Genomic DNA, 20,158 nt, shown 5'->3' with positions numbered 1-20,158 from the left:
TTCCTGGGTTTCCAGGGGCTTTTCACGGGTGAGGAAGGAAGCTTCCTCCAGGGTTTTGTACCCCCCCTTCCTCCCGTGCCTCCTCCTGTGGAACCGGTGAATTGTCGGTTTTCTCTCTCCTTCATTGTTCTGGGGTGCCAGACCCTTGGTTTGAGGGGTTCTGAGCCACCATGTTCATCTGAGGGTTCTGTTGAGCCCCCAACATGCGACCCAGATCCTGTGTGAGGTTCTGAATCTGGCGCTCCAGTTGAGACACCCGTTCAGGCTGGTACGTGGGTCTCTGTTCATAACTATCCCTTCTCCCGCAGTACCCTAGGAATTGTGGATTTTGGTAACCCTCCACCCTCCACCTTTGGCCTCCCCTCACCCGGACTAGGTTGTCTGAGCTCCTGAAAGTGGGGAAAGAAAGGAGGGTTGTCCGGCAGGTTGGGGTTTTGTGGATACCGGGAAATAAGCTCAACCCAGTATTTGGAGGATTACTGCCCTCCTGGGGGGAGGTTAGGAGGGAAGTTTCCCGGGGCAGAACTGGATTGGATCCCTCCCCCGTTGGGCTGGGGGGAGTCCATACATACCCCAAGATCGGTCGGCTGCCCTTGTATCTGGGACTTATATAATCAGGAGAGTTAGGGGTCCCATTGGTGGGATTGCCTCTCTGACCGCCACCTGTTTGTGATTGGCCTGAAGGCCATCTTGGCCTCTGGTTTTGCTGGTTTGGGATTGGTACCTTTTAGGCTCCCCATTTCTAGGTCCAAAATGGGGGCAACCTTCACCTCCTCCACCTTAGCAGTAGCAGGGGAGTTGGTTGGCTTGGAGTTTTTAACCTGATTTTTATTTTCCATAGGTTTTTGGACTTCATATATCTGGGTAGCCTGCTCTATTACCTAGTCCAGAGATCTTTTATTATGGAAATCCCTCTCCAGCTGGGTCAAAATGTATTTTGGGAGCGCATGAAAGTAGGTAGTGATAAACTCTCTGCTATCCGTACGCACCATCCAGCTGATTTGGGCAAAGGCGTGTTTTAGTTCCTGCACAAACTCTTGTGGGGCCTGATCCTCTCCACACTGTAGATCGTAGGCCGCCTTGCAAGCCTCTTTGGAGTTTCTATGGGTGGAGAAGAGCTTCAAGATGGCCACCTTGTAGGTGGACCATCTTGAATGTTTTTGCTCTTCCAGTCCAGTAAAGAAGCTGGAGTATTCTGGAGTGAATGCCCATTTGGCATAAACTATACAGTTCTGGCTATCTTTTATGTTAAATGTGTCCATCATTTGTTCATAGAGTTCCAAATGCTCCCAGACAGAATATTTTGCGTTTTTATTATACAGTGTCAAGATATTCCTGATGGCCTTGATCTGTCTAATGGGGTCTTTCACCAGAATTTGGTTTATCTGCCTTCTTTCGCCCGCGTCACCCGAGTCCATTTGCCCCTCAGACTCAGAGGCGCTGCTATTTGAGGTCCCCTCAATTATCTAGGCGCTCCCTGATTCTGTGAGATTGAGAGGGGCTCGCAGAATGGTGGGGCCTAGTTTCTTCTCCCCGCTGGCACACAGGAGAGTAGTCTTCTGACTCCTCCCTGCTTCCAGGGTTGGCAGAGTACCACCACCCCCCCCCCCACACTGCCCTGATTGGGTGAAGGTCTTCAGGATGCCTTTCTGGGGCCTCTTTTCCTGTTCTTGTGCATATCGAACCAACTGGTCCCTTTTGGAGGTAGTGATTCTGCAGATCTAATTCCCTGACTTTCTCCTCATAAGAGATAGATTCGTGGTTGGCTCTAGGTGTGAAAACAGCCTGTGCTGAGCTCTTTCTTTGTCCAAGATTGGTGAACTAGTTCTCGTGTTGCAGGATCACAGGAGCTGTTGGGGTTTAGCCAGCACCCCAATTTGTTAAGTAGAAGAAGGAAGGTTATCTCGCTTCATTAGTTGAAAGTAATAGGAGGAGCCGCACAGGACCCAGGATATATGTCACTACTAAGGGCCCAACAGGAGCCAAGCCTGTCAAAAGGACAGCACCATTACCGCAGACCAGGACCCCACAGGGGGCTAGAGACTGACAATAGCCTTGATAAAGACCTACGGGTCGAAACACGTGTCGGCTGACAAATAAGGCACACAACTGCCTTCAAGTGTACTCAATGCATACCAACCAAATGTGAAAAACCAACTAAGCACTAGCACAAATAAAGGCGAAACCTGTATCGCATCAACACTTATGTTAGAACTATTACTTTCAACTAATGAAGCAAGATAACCAGGAGATAACCTTCCTTCTTTTTAAGAGGTTTCCTGGTCAAAGACATCAGCCATTATATTTTTGTATCCCTACAGGAACGCCCTTCTTTCAATTTCTGGGGAGCGCTGACCTGTAAGTTCCATCATGCTAGGCCTATTTAATTCTGATGGCCTCATGGTTTCTGGATCATGTGAAGCCTTGAAGTCAGCAGTGCACAAAGTATTGGATGGGTTTGAGTGCCTTAGTACAGAGGTCCTCATACTATGATCAGGGGTTACCCTGTCCCTCTCTACCTGTTAAGGGTCCCTCCAGTTTGAATTAGATCGAAGATACTCTTTCTCCAACCTCGCTAGTTTCTCCTTCTCAGCCCCTATCTCTTGATTAGGAAAAGATTTGAGCCTTTTACTATATCAGGGCTTTACTGGCCTCTATGATCCGTTATTGAGCTACCACCTCTTTGTGGAGCCAATCTTTCTCCTCACTGAGGGCCTCATTATCTCTTTGTGCTGCTTGTATAGTTGGGGAACACTGAGCCAATTTCTGTTGCAGGAGACTCACCTCTTAAGTTAGTGCTTTTTTAGTTCGGGTGTTCTCTTCCAGAGCACCTTCACCCGTCTGGTGTGCTCCAATAACTTTCCATATTCTATTTTGAGTTCATTTAGTTTCTGGAGGCCCAACTCACTTTCCTGTAAATCTGTTTTTTAAATTGCTTACTTCCTGACATAGAGCATCTTTCACCCGATTTAGGGTGCCGCTCTGTTCAGCCAGGCCATCCCTTTGTTGCTTGATGGCATTTCTTTTCTGGCGCTCTTGATCAAATTCTCCTTGGAAGTGGAGTTCTTTAATAATGAATGTGATTCTCCTCTTCCAACCTTTCGACCTGATCTTGCAGCATGGTTATTTGTCCTGAGCAGGCCCTGTTATATGTTAATTGTTGAGTCAGCTTCTGTTGACTCTCTTCCAGAGCGTCAACCTTTTCCTGACACTCTACTTTGAATGCAACTAATTGGGCCTCTTTGTCTACATTATTTTGCGGTTGGAAAGCCAAGTCGTCTTTTAAATTTTTTATGTAATTTCCAGATTCTGCCTCAGAATTCTGGCTCCTCTGCAATTTTTGTTCCACTCATTTTAGTTCTGTCTGGATTTTAGTTAAGAGTTCAGATTGATTTTTCGCAAGAGTTGTATTTTCCTCCTGATTTTCCTGCATCACTCCCATATGGACATACATGTAGGCCGTTATTCTGACAATTTTAATCTGCTCCTCTTTAATTTTCCGAGTCATATACAACTCGCTCAAAGCTTGATGTAATAGGCCACCGTCCTGCCATGTGTCCATGTTCGTGGCGGTGACCTGTTGCTTCATTTCTTCTAGCCATACCTTTTCCTCTTGCTCTGGCCATTCCCCTCTGACAAATAACGTGCGCAGAAGGTGCTCCCTGGCTATATTTATCTCTACCGTGGTCAGTTTGGAAAGTTGTCTTTCTTTATTAATTTATTTATGTAACGGTAATCTGTATTCTGTTGCTTTTTGTCTATTTTTAGGGTTGATTTAGTTTTAATTTTATACACAGGCCTGGTACTTAGAATATTTGTTTTGGGGAGGCTCTTCCTCAGTGTAACCCAGTGTTCCAACCACACAAGGTAGCACTACCTTGAAGGTTAGTCTGCTGTGTTAAACTGCCATGGGTGGCAGCACACACCCAAATCGCAGCTACAAGCCCCCAATTTGTGGAGGATTCTAACTGGGCATCACACACCGGATCGGGACTCTTGCCCTTAGCCTAGGATGCAGCGCTCAGTTAGAATACTTTTTCTTTATTTTCTACTAATTCTATTTGAGATGGCACAGAACCCGTCTCACACCCCCTTTTACAAATACCCCGGGCCATAATGGACCATAAACCAGGCCGGTGGGTGAGAATGCAATATTTATTTATTTTATTATTCAAAGAAAATCATACAATTTTAATATTGGGCAGCGATCACCAATGGGGTGATAATTACAATGTAAATTGAAGAAATACACTTGGTTAATCTACAAGAACATACACAAAGCACAAATGAATAGGAGCAGTTTTGCAACATGGGTAGATAGCACCTGAGTTAAGATTTCCACCTGCACTGCTCTCCAAAACCCCCATGAATCTAATTTGCAATGGCATAAAATGACACTCGACATTTGATAATTAATGTGCGGTTAAACCAATGAGGCAAATATGATTTCTCACAATGTCAGGAACGAATACACTATCAACCACAAGGCAAGGTATCAACAAAAGGCATACAGTTCAAAAGCAAGTTGAAAGTAAGAACACAATGAGGCCGAATAACACGTTGGAAAGTTGCATGGTTTTCAATGTCAAAAACGTTTTTATAAGAAAAACGGATGAAATACTCCAGATCGGAATGCGGTTTTTGGGCTGGGGAATAGATGCACATCACAGGGACAATATAGAAGTGAAAGGGTGGCTATATCTGAAGAATTGGATGAGATTTACAGGATAAAAGGAGGTTCGGTTTTGGTAAAATAAAGCAGCAAAGAGGGAAAATGGGTTAGGAAAGGAAAAAGACAAAGTTTACGTATACTAACTAGATTATCAGGAAGAGGGCGCTGCCCATGAAACAGGTTAAGTGGCCGGATTAACCCGCTCCACGTCGCGTTTCTCTTTATGTGGAAATTACTTACATGAAAGAATGGCGCTAAAACTAGGAAATCGCGGACAAGATGCACAAAGAATTCTGACAGTTGAACAATTACCAAGGCTTGGATAGGGTTGCTTAGAGTAGAACAAAGAAAAAGTATAAAGACTCGGTAGGCTATGTGTTGCTATGGGATGGGGAAATACTCAGTCCACTTTGGGATTTTTGGGACAGTCAACCGGGGTCTGGTCACCGCACGGTGGGCGCTCCTTACAGCAAACAGCTGGGCAAGTTGGGTCACTGGATGACAAAGGTACAGTTGGATGTCAGGGATATGGCAGGTATGCAGTTAGTGGGGAAAAAAGCTGGTCTGGTCACAGGGTGCTCCCCAAAAGGGTACCACTGTTTTTCCCTTTGTTACTGGGGTTTTTAGTGGGATTTCTGGATGAAGGCCTTGCTGAGATAGGGTCAGCTATGCTTTGGCCTGGCAGTAGAATCTGGAATCTGGCAAGATACATTTAGAATATCTGGATACGCAGGCGCTGGAAATTCAGGAGAGAGTCCTGGAGTTCTGTCAGCCTTCCTTATTTATAAGGCATGGTGACATCCTAGTATTGTATGGTGGGGTCAGGCTTTGTTGGGCATGCCTCTTAACCACTGGATTGGTCAGGGGTGATTTTTACCACCTTGCTGTCAGCTAGTTGGATTTGTAGGGACATGACATCAGCTTTATGATGTGGCTTTACAATGCAAAGGATTATCCCACAGTTTCTTTAGCTAAAATGATTCTTCACATAAATCACACATTTACGCAATTGTGGCATTTTTTACAAATTATCTAGGCAGATTACATATTTCACGCAGAGCATGACAGTCCAACAGTTTGGAAGACTTTGTTTCATCCGCCTAATAATCTTTCATCATTTTCGCTGAGAAATATTCGACCTAACATCCTATAACTTTATACATGTGTAGAGATTATCATAAGGCATGTAAGTATTGAATTTCACAGTGCCATCATTTTACAGTGGCATCTGTACACTTTTCCTTTTCTCAAAATATCCAATTCTTTGCTATTTCTGTTCCCAATATGGCAGTGAAGGCTACCATGTCTTGTTTAAAAATCACAAAATGTACATTAAAACTGTTACTTTTTACATTCCTGCGAAGTCCTGTCCCAGAAAAGAGGCCTTTAAATTGCTAGGCAAGGACAAGTTTTTATTTAACATTGTACTTTCAAAACAGGCATTTATTTGGTTTGAAAAAGTCCATTTTGACACATGGTGAATGCTGCTGGGATTTCTCTTTCAAATTCTGCTTTTCTCTTCCATCTGAATTCCCACATTGTTCTGCAGCCCCAGTCTTTGTATTTGTATTTATTTTATTTATAGAGTGCACCAGGCCTGAAGGCATCCGGGTGCGTATTTAGTTAAACATGATAAGGCAGACATAGCAATAAAATTACAGTTTAAATTACAGTTTAGGGATAGAGTGACAATTTATAGACATATATACATGAAGCCATTACGGTGAACAAGAGGAGATGAGTGCTGGTAACTAGCGCATGGGAGTGAGTTGTGAAGTAGGTGATCGGTCTTGGGCGGTGAGCCAGGATTTAGCCTTATTTTTTAAACTGTGGAAGGACGGTTCAGATCTTAGCACGTTAGGGAGCGAGTTCCAGAGTTTTGCCGCCATTACTGGGAAACTTGCTCTGCCAGTTCTTTGAAGGTTGTTCCAGTTTCTTATATACAGCAGTTTGTTCAAGACAAAGGTTCACTGAAATTGACATATGCCCATAAAGCTAGGGTTTCTTTGAAGCATTGATTTTTGACATTTTGTGTACCCAAAAGACAAGCGTTTTCCTGTGCTGCTTGAAAGTAAAGCTTTTGTTAATTTTCCAGTCCTGGCCTGACGCAGGCTCATACAGGGATAATGCTCTCTCCTGCTGGAGCACAATCTGGATATGGATGGGCATGGCAGGGCCTCATTGATAAAAGCAATGTGATGTTGAATATATGAAATTAGCGTCGGGGCAGCATCCTTTTCAATGTAAAATATTCTCTTTTCAATGGGAACTTTTTGCAAGCAGCAGAGCAGCGCCACTTTTGAATTTGCTTCTTTTGGTGCACATAAGAACACATACTGGCGGCCTTTCTCAGTATGCTGTCTGTTCCAACTTGCCCAATAGTTCTTTGGCAAGATGGTGCAGCCATCTTTTTGTAGCTGCAAAATGCAGTTTTGATGCTGGGTAATGGTGCTCCAAAGAGCCAGCGCAGCCATTTTGCTTTTAACTGCTGAAGTGCAGCTTGATCATGGATTGGGATTCTGCTGAGTTGGCCAATGTACCCCACAGTCTATATTTGTAATGTTTGTCTGTGCTTTGGGTCTGTATTCATTTGTTTAACCGAAGTTAGTTATTCTGCAAATCTAAAGATTTGCCCCAGTGATCTGTAGCATGCTAGCTTGTCATGCCCTAGTTTTGCCATTGTGTACTGCTTCTTTGGGGTCTGTTACAAGTGTTCAGCCAGTTACTCGTCCTATATTTGGTTTTCTATGGTGGCAACTGTAGAGCACTGCTGCAGTAACAATGCAGTTTTGTAATATATTTGTTCACGGGCTTGCTTGTTTTGTGCGTTTTGCTGTTTGGTCTTCAAACACCTGGTACTGAAGGGTGTTCGAATTCCTTGACGCAAAGTTGATGTACACTAAGGAAAGACATGTTCATGTTAGCAAATGATTAAAACCTCAGAGTTGTATCAGTAACACTCCACAAGGTCCTTCTGTCCATGAAGGCAAATGGTTACATATTAGAGCAACCTCGGAAAAAAACTTTGGGACAGGGCTCCATGTAAAAACATGGCAGTGGAAGTATTCCCCTCCCCTGTTTTTTATGGTTGGACGTAAAATCATTTTAAAGAAGTAAAAGCAATCGCACTCTCAATTAGGGTATTCTTCAGACAAATAAAATACATCTTTTCACTCTAAAACGGATATTAAACCATACTTCTTTCCACAAAAGATTACCTTAGTTATCATTCTAATGAAACAAATAATATTAATGCTCCTTTCTGTGGCACTTGTCTGCTGGTATCATTGGTCAAAATATATCCATGGAGCTGTGTGGTGGGCGAGCGAAAGTGCTCTGCTCCGTGTACATTTTGTCCAGGTTTTTTGTTAGTATTTTATTTTCTTGTGAATATGACTGCTTTTAGAAATTAAAAACCGCTAGTATGACGCTTAGCTCTAGTGCTGCATCCAGTGATGCTTTTTCTTCTCCTTTTGTAACTGACTTTTTTCCATTCCTTTTCTAGGTTTATTTTCTCCCCCTAGTGACGGCTGCTCCAGCTAACTCTCAACATGGGGCGACGGTCAACCTCCTCCACGAAGAGTGGAAAATTCATGAACCCCACAGACCAGGCCCGTAAGTTAAATAACACCACTACCCACTGCAGCCTTCTAACCATGTACACCTTATTTTGAAGCCAGACATGACATCTTGTTTATTGTTCTAGGAAAGGAAGCAAGAAAGCGGGAACTAAAGAAGGTAACCTAATTTTTTTAATTCTCACAGTAGCTTCCAGTACCTCATTTTAAAGGGCATTTTACCATCAACGCGTCTGTCATGTCAGCAAGCCCTAAATATGCTCCCCTTCTGGGACTAGCCAATATTAATTGTAATGCATTCTCCATGTGCACCATTTATTTCTGCATTTATCCTAATCCCCTTCCCACTCATTTAAAAATTGCCATGCAGTGAGAATGGTACATACACTCTCACTGTATGCACATTAACACTTCTTTTAATTACCCCAACAAGCATTCCACTCTCCAATCTTTTTTAGGGTTGGCATAGTTTGCTTCACTTCATCTAATTCAAGACCACTCACTTCAAAGCCCTGCCCATTGATCCCCTTCGTCTAGCACTAAACCCTCCCTCCCTCCACTTGCCAAATTTTCATTCTAGCAATGAAGCAGAACTATCATTAAACTCTAGACACACTTTCTAACATGCATATACCATGGGCCAGGAGGCTGCCAAAGTGGCAGAAGTGCACTATACAATATCACTTTACCTTCCATTATATTACATGCACCTTTCTCAGTACTAAGTCGGCAGTCTAAAACCAGCCTGAATCCCATGACGTCCTCTCCTAACAAAACCCTGCCGTCTCCATCACAGAATCTTACATTTACGCAAATTGCATGACCATCTTTTTCAATGTAGTACCAGAGAACTACTCCATCCTGACTGAGACACTTATCAGAAAGTAGGTGTTGGACTTGGCAGTCTTTTACCAATTACATCTCAATTTCACCAAATTCCTGAAACAAGGCAAACTACTTCTAGGAAACGTGTTTGCTGCAGTTCCTGTAAAGTCTGCTGGTTTACTACTTTGCGTTGACCACCCTAATGACAAAACACGTTTTGTGATAACAAGCATGCCTGCATGCATGTAAGGTCCTTGGTCGGAGTAAAAACCTAAACCCACATTGCATTTAAAGACGTCAATCTAATGGACATTTTTCAAACAGACCCCATCACCATGTCATTTAATCAAACTCTCAGCCAATTACTTTCAGCATGAAATTGAAACACCTTTAAGTTATCTCTGACTTTCAAATGACTCTCCACTTGCAAACAGATATATTCAACTACTTCCTCCACAGCCACATTGTCCACTACATCTCCCGTGGGGACCTTGCGTAACTAGTGGCAGCCAACATTAAATACAGACACTACTATGCAATTACTCACCTCTTGTTGAGCCCAAATATCACCTGACCTATGTCTAGAATGCAAGACTAATAAAGAAGTGCAAGTCCTGTCGCACAATGCATACTGAATTCCCTTAACTCATGTATTACTCATGCATTACCCTTTAAGACCATCTTTCTCACCCCCCCCCAAACATCCATTGAAAGACACCCAACTACCTCAACAACAAACTACAGTGCAAGTGCAACATCATCCTCCAAGAAAAACATCCCCAGGTGCCAGTAGTTTGCTGCATCTCCAGAGATTGGCTGTTTGCAGTGCAAGGCATTAGACCAAGAATCCTTCACCACCTGTGATGAATCCACAACTATCTATTCTGTCGAATAAAAGAATGCATGTCTTTTTCTAATTCATCCGTCATACTTATGCCTGCGAGGAATCACTTTTGGACTATTCTTTTTTCAGATCCTTGACGCAACATTACATTAATTTAGGCAGGCCTTCCTTGCAGGATGTGAGGCAACCAACATTAATCTGGTTTGACTCTTGAGCAGAGTGTCTCGCTTATGAGGTAGTCATTATCCCTGAAATACATCTCCTACACCCCCCCCCAAGAACCATGCTTTGTTTTCGACGTACAACACAAATGAAACTTGATTTTCATATATTTATGGAATTATGAGCCCAAGTGGTCGGTTGCCCTCTCTTCACTGCCTGCTCCTTACCACCATAGAACAAGAAGCAGCGGATGATGGTGAGAGCTGCTGTGCTGAAAATGAAGGATCCCAAGCAGATAATTCGAGACATGGAGAAGCTGGATGAGATGGGTAAGTGTGAGTAAGGAAAGGCCGATTTGTGGAAATTTGTTTTTTGTGTGATCTCTGGCTTTTTATCATCTGCCCTGATCTCCCTGTGATTATCTGTGCTCCGGTCACCTAGAGCATCTAATTTCTTGCTCTACCAATATGACCACCACACCATCCATTTCACAGAGTTCAACCCGGTGCAGCAACCACAGTTGAATGAGAAGGTGCTGAAGGATAAACGGAAAAAGTTGCGTGAGACCTTTGAGCGTATCCTTCGCCTCTATGAGAAGGAGAACCCTGACATCTACAAGGAGTTGCGCAAGCTAGAGCTGGAGTATGAGCAAAAGAGGTCCACACTCAGCCAGTACTTCGATGCTGTCAAGGTGGGTTCAGCCGGGCCTTTTCTCACTATAGGCAGAGCAGTGGGCCCTTTGTATAGAGTCCTCCCTCCCTCTGGCCATCTAGTCACCTCTTCTGTTTCCTTCTAAGCTCCTCCTTTGCCACAGTTGTCCTATATCCTGTTGCCGAATTGGGTGATAAGGTCACATTGTTGCTTTAAACGGCCTCCTGACAGTTCTGTACCATCTTTCTTTTCCCAGAATGCTCAGCATGTGGAAGTGGAGACAATTCCGCTGCCAGACATGCCCCATGCCCCCTCAAATATCTTAATTCAGGATATCCCTTTACCTGGGGCACAACCACCTTCCATCCTCAAGAAGACTTCAGCATACGGGTAAGAGATGATGAATGAACAGCATATTGCAACCTTCCATTGGTGTTAGCCAGTGTTGGGCCCATAATGATGTTGTACTTAAAATCTGTAGTTGTTTTATGGCGTACTGGACCCCGGAGTTTGGCAAACTGTCTTGTTCTATGTATGTGGCCTACGAGGCTATGGTTCTGCAGGGCTCAGCTTGAAATATCACCAAATGAGGGAACCATACACCTTAACGTATTTGTTCCTCCAAGTTCATTCTCAATAAGCTGATTTTGTTTTCACTAGATCCATTGTGGTCCACATGCATGACTGTAAAATACATCTTCAGAATTGATTTGGCGCATTATTTAATGTGTGTTTCTTCACATTTCTGTTGCAACGGTCTGTTGAGCTGGATTTCCAAAATCCACCTTTTGTGTGGATTTGGGAGGCCATCCTATTGTGTTTAACAGGGAGAGACTGCGATCTAGCCAACCCCAATCGCAGCAAAGTTGCAAATATTGTCTCACACTCATGAAAAATACATTCAGAAGAAAGAAAGCATATGATTAAATAACCAGTGTAACAAAGGGGAGTACTTGTATGTATGCAATTCAGAATACACTTTAGAATAATCACAGAAGCGCTCCTCTAATAATTGAGTGCAATCCTAAAATCGTTTGGAAGTGGTGACTTTAGGGCACAAGTTATTTTTCACAGCTAGGACGACTTTAAATTTGGGAAGTGCCATTATTTATAATCACAAAGTATATATATATAAGTAAACTAACTCAATTTCGACACTTTGATAGGCTACGAAGGGGCCCTTAACCAGGCCTCCACGCACCAAAATCAGAAATGGGTAGTTTAGGGACAGGACTTCATGCCCATACAACCTTATGGACAACGCAACGTGGGGAATGGAACCAGGTTGTTAACTGACTCCCCTTGGAAGGGAGCGCTGTTGCGCTCAAAGCCGTATGTACGACTTCGCGTGAGCTGCGCTGGCGAGCTTGGGGTCCGGACCATATTCTAAGGGAATAAAATGACCGGTTTTCAACAAAATTGTACATGAAGGTGTGTGAAGTACCTATGCAGACCCTGACAAAAAGTCGGAAGGGTTGCAGCTGCAGATCCGAAGACGAGTCTCTTTTAGTGGCTGGGCCTACATCAGCCTCTAGTGCGACAGCCTGAGGCGGTTGAGGCGGGGGCTTCCTGTTTGGATTACCACGCTATCTCTGTGTGCGCTCTGAGGTGGAGAAGCGGGGGCCTGGTGATGCTTTCCTCTCCGGAGCCGCTCCTAACCCCACGCCAGCACCCGCACTCTGGGACACGAAGAAGCGGCGAGGAGCAGTGTGGAGTAGCTGGCTTGCCACCAAGCCTCACTCTAAAGGAGGTGGCGGGGGGTTCTCCTCGTATCACGCGGACCACCAACGCTCTAGAGTTGAAGAAATATATAGCCTGGCGACAGAGCACCAGTAAGCGGAGTCACAGCCGGGTGGCGACATGGCGCCCAGCGGACCCCATCACCATTAGCCTACATCGATTGAGGGAGCTACACGCCAGTATCACAGTGGGGTTGCATGCAGGGGCAGCGCACTCCACGCCCTTCGCAGCAGACGTGAACATCACTGAGCTGGTTCGAGCCCGGGGGACGCATGGGCAAGTCAACTATTCAGCTCGAGGCGGGGCTTCCCAGGCGCACCCAGTGCCGGCTCACAATACCATCACGCAGGCATTGGCAAGCAGATTATCAGGTAAACAACAAGGAACGTTGATAGTGCTTGAGGAGCGTAACCTGATGGGCCTCACAATACGTCCCACAACAAGGCCAACGAGGGGCAACTTTACGCGGGCTCCCCCGAACTCTCCCTCCCAGCTTGTTCTCTCCAGAGGGCACAATTCTAAGGGCCTTACCCGACGTGAATAGACTGGCCCTCCCTCCGCCCCCTCATATCTGATTATATCACAAGATCCCTGCCTGCTACACGTGGGCACGGGCAGTCAGCCCAGCCCAGACGGACCAGTCGACTGGAAGAGGGGAAACATATACATGCATGGGCTATCACACGGGAGCCAGGAGCTCAACAATTATTGCGCTGGAGGGCTTTTAGTCACATCTTCAGGGTAAGCTACGTGGAGAGACTCTAGCTCTGCGACCACACCAGTTCGGGCACTGAAAGAGAAGGGATGAAGGAGGACACACGGCAGACTCCATAAATCCGGGATTCCAAAGTGCCGACATACCAAGGGAGACTAGGAATGGACTAAAAGAGAGAAGCACAGGATACATGCAACATTAGTGCTGAGCACACCTGCTCGCCCCCTGAATACTTTCAGAACCGACCTACCCTGAACTGACATGAGTGGGGGAAGGACCCAAACTGACCCCAGATCACAGAATAAGTGCAGCTGAACAGTGCAAAAACTAAGTGCCACACTAGAATGCTTAAAGGGGCAACCTCCAAAAAGGCTGGCGCGATGGATAAATTCACCAAGGCAACCAACAAGCCAACTAGCGTGAGTGGACTGATGGCCCAGAAGTGCTGGCATGAACGCTTCACCCAGAATGCACAGAGCGATTGCAACATGTCACTACTATGCTGATAGACTTTATGGAATTGTCAAGGCGGAATGAGAATGTTTGAGAGATGATAGCTGATAGGGTGGTGTTGGGGATTAAACTGCTCAGTTGGAATATGAGGGGCTTAGGCATGCCTGTGAAGATGAGGAAAGTGATGGTGTATGTCAATAGGCGAAATGCCCAGATATTATTTTTGCAAGAAATGCACTTGTTAGACCACCAGGCCCGCAATTCTGCCCCCGGATGGAGAGAACACTGCTTATATACCTCCTACTCCATGCCAGCTCAGAGTCATGATTCTGATCCATAGATCGCTCCCAGACACCCATTTCACAACAGAGAGTGACGCCTGTGGTAGATATTTTCTGGTACACGGGAAGCTGGGAAATGCTGAAACATTACTGATCAATATCTATGGCCCTAACATTGAAGATCCAGAGTTCTATACAGAGGTCTTCCGGAAATGCGCCAAATACCCTACAGCTCAAATAATTTGTGGCAGCGATTTCAACACCATAACAGACGTAGACTTGGATAGAACACCGACCACACCTAGGACCCTGACGCATGCAGCACGCACAATACATACTCACCGTGCGGTTCTGGGCTTGAGGGACGCCTGGCGCTCGCTACACGGGACGCAAAGAGCCTATACTTTTTACTCGGTGCATGACATGCATTCCAGGATAAATCTCTGGTTAACAAAGGTGCTGGGCGACAGAGATCAAAATACTGACCAGGACATTGTCTGATCATTCCTCCGTATCTCTCCTGATAGATATCCTAGAGGGGACCCACCAGAGGGCACCATGGTGGTTTAAAGCAGCTGCTATGCTTGATCCTGTGTTTAGTGCGAGTCTGTCACAACACGTCACTGAGTTCTTTGAAAATAATGAAGGATCAGTAGCCCAACAGGCTGTTTTATGGCAGGCATTAAAAGTTTACATACCGGTTATTGCTATGTCCACAGAACTGGGGGTACTCTGCGATATTAGGCGGGTACTCAAGAGGAGGGAAGAGGCATTGTTGAAACTACAAATGAAATACGCTTGCGGCCCGATCGCGCAGATTAGCAAAGATATTAAAACCCATCTGGATGAATACCGAGCGGCAGCGGACGGGGAACTGCGCTACTTCGATAGACGAGCAGCGGCACGCAGATATGGGGTGCAGGATAGACCTGGTAAGCTTTTGGCACACATGGTACACAATGAGGGAGGCAACTCAAATATCCCGTGCGTCACTAGAATAACGGTCATCCACCAGGAAGAGGTCAGTGGGGTGATCTATGATTTCTACGCTAAATTATATGGCCCTCCAAGCATAGCTGCAGACCCAGAAATCGACGAATACTTTGCTAAAATACCAACCACGTTGCTTTCGGGAGAAGCCTGCAATGTTAATGTTAAAGGATATTAGTACCGCGCACTATCACCAATGGAGTGGTCCCCTGGCGGCTGGCAGCTCTGAAACGGGAAGGAGGGTGAGTTAGTTGGGAGTAAGCGGGAAAAGTGCAAGAGAGCAGTGATGTGCTATTGGCAGCCTCAACACAGTTAACACTGTTCGCTTGGTTTGGGGTGTTTTTCTGGTCGGTAGACGTTGTGTGCTGTTGTGCGAGTCTGTGATTGTTTTATTGTTGCAGTGTAGTGAAGTTTGTGCAGTTTGTTGTGGTATAGGTTTGTGGTTGTCTCTGGTTAGAGTTTGAGAGGTGTAGGCAGAGGGGTGATATTGTTAGTGGATTGGTTATTGGCATTGCTGTCTATAAGCGATGTGCTGAATTTTCCACGTTTTTTCCTAGGTGTGGCGCGAACATCACTGCATGTCAATCTAGCTCCGGCACTAGCCGATATTCGCTATCGCTTACATAAATAACGCTCGCCAATATTCACAACTGTGCCCAAATTCGGCCCCTGCCCACCATTGGAACCTCTCTGTGTGCAGCTAGCTGGTATTTGCAATTCCATCCTAATCTGACCTCGGTAGCATTCTGGTGCAGTCCGGACGTGGCTTTGCTCAACAACCGCTACTCTATCCAGATGTGGCAATGGTCAGCATTCACAATCCTACTCAGTTGCTCACGTAGTCTATCGCTCACAACCCTGTCATTAAGCGAGGTACATACCAACATTCGTAGCTATGTCTAGGCGCAACATCTGCCATTATTCACAACTCCGCCGGGCTCTGCGCATGCTAACGTCCATGGCTCCGTCCAAAAATGGCAACGGTTAACATTCATAATTGCCACTTGCTAGTGTTCATGGAGTGGGTGAGGTTGTAGGATGTAATTGGGCAGGGGTGCTAATTCTGTCCTCATCGGGTTGTCGCTTGTGTCCTATTCAACCTAGCATTGTCTCTCTCATTATTGTAGGACTTCCCTTAGTCGTTTCGGGATGTTGTCTGTCATCCTAATTTCTGTCAACCTGTTCTGTGTTTCCGTTTTTTTTGTTTAGTTATTTCAATTTGTTTCTGCGGTGTGGAAGAGCCAGGTTGTTGGTAGTTTCCTGAATTGTAGGTGGTCTTTGGTGTTACTTATTTCTTTCGTCGAGATGTTGTTCCAGGTTTTTGCGGCCAGGTGGGAGAAGGAGAAGCCTCCTAGTTTTTTCTTGACGTATGGTTTTGGCTCCAGGCGGATTTCATTGCTTGTTCTGAGGAGTCTCGTTGGCTCGTAGATTTTCTTTTGTAAGAATTCAGCTCCCTGTCCGCTGATTGCCCTGTGTGCTATGCATATTGTTTTGAAGGTGATGCCATGTTTTACTGGGAGCCAATGTAGTATTTTTAGCGCTGGAGGATTGTAGTCTCTTCTGGATAGTTTGAGGAGGAGGAGGCTGGCTGCTGCGTTTCGGATGCGTTGTAGTTTCTTCAGGTGGTATTCTGGCATCCCGAGGTAGGGGCTGTTTGCATAGTCGATTCTTGACCTGATTAGGTTGACTATTGTGAGAGTTTTGTGGGTGAAGGAGAGGAAAGGTGGGATTCTTCTTGTTTCGTGAAGGAGGAAGAAGAATTTCTTGAGTATTGAATTTATTTGTGGTTCTAAGGTTAGGATGTTGTCCATCAGGGCACTGTGTGCTGCAGTAATACAGTGCAGCTGCCTTAAGGTGGTGGAAAGCAATACTCCAAAAAGATACGACCAAAAGGTTCCCAGGAGAACTGATAAAAAAAATCCAAGAGTCAATCAAAAAGTGCTGTGGACTCGCAAGTGGGGAGAATATTGCGTAAAAATTAAATTCTTCAAATCGATTCAAACAGTCGTACTCTCCTTTCCCAGTTATATACCGGGTGTCTGCTCGTTCAGGATTGTCAGACTTCTGTGATCTCATAGATTCTCTCAACAAGTGTTCTTACTTTCCTCTCCCAGCTAAATACTGTGTATATGCTTGTTCGGGATTCTCAGGCTCTTTTAAACTTGTTCTGCAGTATCTGTTCTTCTCAGTGGTATTCTCTTTGTGGGAATGTCTGCTTCCCTTAATCAGTGTTCCTTGACATCGGCATTAGTATCCTCCCCGGCGATCTGGTCTCGGCTTCAGTTGCCAGGCCCTCGTCCTACCGCGTAGTCGTTGCAGTTGTGCCACAGCGGAAACTAGGGCTTCCCTGTCTCCACTTCTCCCTTCAACTCTTAACAGCTTGGTTCAATGGGATACCACCCTTCCAGTGTTCTGCATCTCCAAGACGTCCGTTCCGCAGAAGTGCGTCTCTGCATGGGACACAGTTTCCTACTTACATAGGAGATCTCTCTCAGTCAACATTTAACGGTTCTTCTAGTGTTCAAATAATATGATGAAGTTTATCGTAGTAAAAAGGTAACCATCTTAAAAGTTCTTGTATCCTGTAACCCTTAGCTGTAGCTAATGTTAATTAACTGGAGTTTACAGACTGACCCATCTGCCAACTCGCAAATGCTTGTTTTGTTGCACATATGATACAATGTATCAATGTATGAGAGCGAGAGAGAGATTGACAGGGGCAGTGTGAGATAAAGAAATGGGACTGTATACAAGAGGCCAGGGCTGGCTGCAGGGTTGCAGGTTGTTTTGCCTTGTAAGACCTACTCTCCATCATCCCTGCTAACCTTCTCCACTGTAAGATCTCCAACCACCTTCCACTATACACACACACTCCCCACAGGCTGCCACCACACGCCGAGCTGTTAGCACATCAACACTAACTGCGCCAGGACTAAGCTTTCCTCTTTAGCGTTTTCCCACATCAATGGTTAACCAGAACCAACGCACTGTATCGATCAGATCTTTGGCTCTTCCCAATGGATAATATACTCTGAAGTTTATCTGCCAAACCCATAGAAAGCAGATTGGCACCCAGGAACTGTGTGCTTTCGACCTACACCCATCAACACCACAGGTTCCCCATCTGCCTTTCCCACTGTCACAATAATGACCCCCCTTTTTTCTTACAGAGTCAAGCACAGCTAGTCCACCAATGGTGGCAAATGAGCATTACACAAGACCACTTAAATTGCATTCAATACATGTACACCAGCCTTAGAACTTATTCATGTGCATTCACTTGAATAGCTCCTGGGCAAGCTCCAAATATTTCAGTCTTTCAATCTGTGTGGCTAGTGGAAATATGTTCAACGGATAAGAATTTCAAATTGTGCTTCAAATTCCCATATTTATGCTAGCATACCAACAGTGAGGCATAGTTGCATTTTTCTTTTAGCAGAAAAATGTTCCCTATTTTTTTTACTTTGTGTGATGTTATTCTACAATTGCTTGATTGCTGTTAGGACAGTTTTTATAAAGTACACTTATTTAGGACTATCCCTTGGGCAATACAGAAACTCCAACTCTTAGTATAAGTCTGTACCACTCAAGGTAAGTAGCAATGGCAGAGTGGCCAGTCTTATCTTAAGAGGGAGAGAGGGCTGTAGGAAGGTACAAAGAATGTGTAGCATACATATGCTTCCCATATCTTGCACCCACACACTGGAATGCCCTACCTCCCACTATCCGAGGTGAGGCCTCCCTCATCGCCTTCCGTAAAGCTATGAAAACCATCCTCTTCACATAAGGTCCCTCGCATCAGCATGAATACTATACATTTGACCCACTGCATAAGCTGGAATGTAATGACCAATCGCATAAGCTGTAAGTATTGTATTATGTCTGTAATACTTATAATGTACCAACAACTGCTACCATTCCTGTACTTCTGTAACTAAGCTCTCACAAGTAACAGCGCCTCAATGCCCGTGGGCTGCTTGCGCGCTATATAAATTTAAATACATACATAAATAATGTGTTGGGTAAGATTTTCATTTTAGTGCTAAATCTTCCTCACTTGTGAGACCCCCAGAACATTTTGCTGGACTTATGGATCCTTTTCCTAGTTTCCCAGTGAGTGGGAATCTTTTCCCCCCACTCACCCTTTCTTTTACTCTTTTCATTGGTGCAAGTATTATGACTCCATAGTGTCTTTTTGATTGTATCCTTTTTGACAACTTTTGGCATCTACATTTATTGTTGCAGCACACAGCACTTAATGTGCAGTGTTGCTGGGTTTGTCCTTTGGGCTCCCTTTTTATTTTGATCTGGCTTACCTTGTATGAACATCTGTCCCCGAGCATAGCAAGGATATTTTTATCCTCTCTACATATTATTTGGTGAGACCAGCACACCCCACCTTATGTGGCTTGCTTGGGAGATACCATGTATCCCCTTTCTTCCTACAGCTGTAACATTTGTTAGTGAAAGGTTTAACCTAAATGGCTGGTGGCAGTGAGCCTTTTTCCTAATTTGGTGCATCTTACTCGCAGGCTGTTTCCATGGCTGCGATAATGGGTGCCCATTTTCCCAAAATGGCCCCCGTCTTCTTTTTTCAACATATTTTCGTTACCTCTCCTTTCTTGGTCCTTTCCCTACTCTTCAGGGTGGGACATTCCTTTGTGTGGGTTTTGTCTTTGGCGGGGGAGACCTTGGGCAATGTCATGAGAATTTAGGAATCGATGCAGGATTCCAAAATCCTGCAGCCCTTTGTCTTCCTGCCTGCCTGCTGGGATCCAGTTCTAACTGGGAGGTTAGCTGTCCTGAAAGAACTGCCACCCCCTCCGGCTTGAATGTTGCAGACCTGTTGATTGGCTGGGTCCCTGCATAAAGGTCAGATCCTGGAAGCTGAAGTTGTAGTAAACCACTGGAACCTAATCCTAAGAGGAAGACAAAGAATAGAAGGCTGAGATGATTTTCAGCGACCGGAGAGCATGCTGTGTAACCAGAGCCTGCTGTTACCTTTCCTTCCAAGCAACCTGAGGGTCCCAGAAACGACGACCCCAACCTACAGCCTGGTGCGATCCACTAGACTCAAGAAGACCTGTGTATTTATAGCCAGCCCACAGCGTGCTGCGACCTTGCTGGGCTGCAATACCCCAATACTCTGGGACCTCGAGCCATTGCTCAGTGCACAGTCTTCCAAATTCTGAAACTTTGGGGGCATCCTGCTGGACCTCCAGAGACCTGATTAGAGTCCTTGAAGTC

General features: G+C 45.1%; 1 protein-coding gene across 1 annotated transcript in view; it reads left to right on the top strand.

Moving 5' to 3' along the window:
• WBP11 (WW domain binding protein 11) overlaps positions 1-20,158 on the top strand; it is a 114,461-nt gene that overhangs the window by 40,696 nt on the left and 53,607 nt on the right. Inside the window, exons 2-6 of the mRNA XM_069654455.1 lie at positions 8,178-8,287; positions 8,379-8,410; positions 10,317-10,410; positions 10,576-10,772; positions 10,989-11,122. Of these exons, the coding sequence (XP_069510556.1) occupies positions 8,224-8,287; positions 8,379-8,410; positions 10,317-10,410; positions 10,576-10,772; positions 10,989-11,122 (521 nt within the window). The 5' untranslated portion in view covers positions 8,178-8,223. The remainder of the gene's footprint in view (positions 1-8,177; positions 8,288-8,378; positions 8,411-10,316; positions 10,411-10,575; positions 10,773-10,988; positions 11,123-20,158) is intronic.

Source organism: Ambystoma mexicanum, chromosome 3q (assembly GCF_040938575.1).
Source record: "Ambystoma mexicanum isolate Mex_15411 chromosome 3q, UKY_AmexF1_1, whole genome shotgun sequence".
NCBI lineage: Eukaryota > Metazoa > Chordata > Amphibia > Caudata > Ambystomatidae > Ambystoma > Ambystoma mexicanum.
The sequence above is the reverse complement of the archived record's forward strand: the minus strand, read 5'-3'. Positions and strand labels throughout refer to the sequence as shown.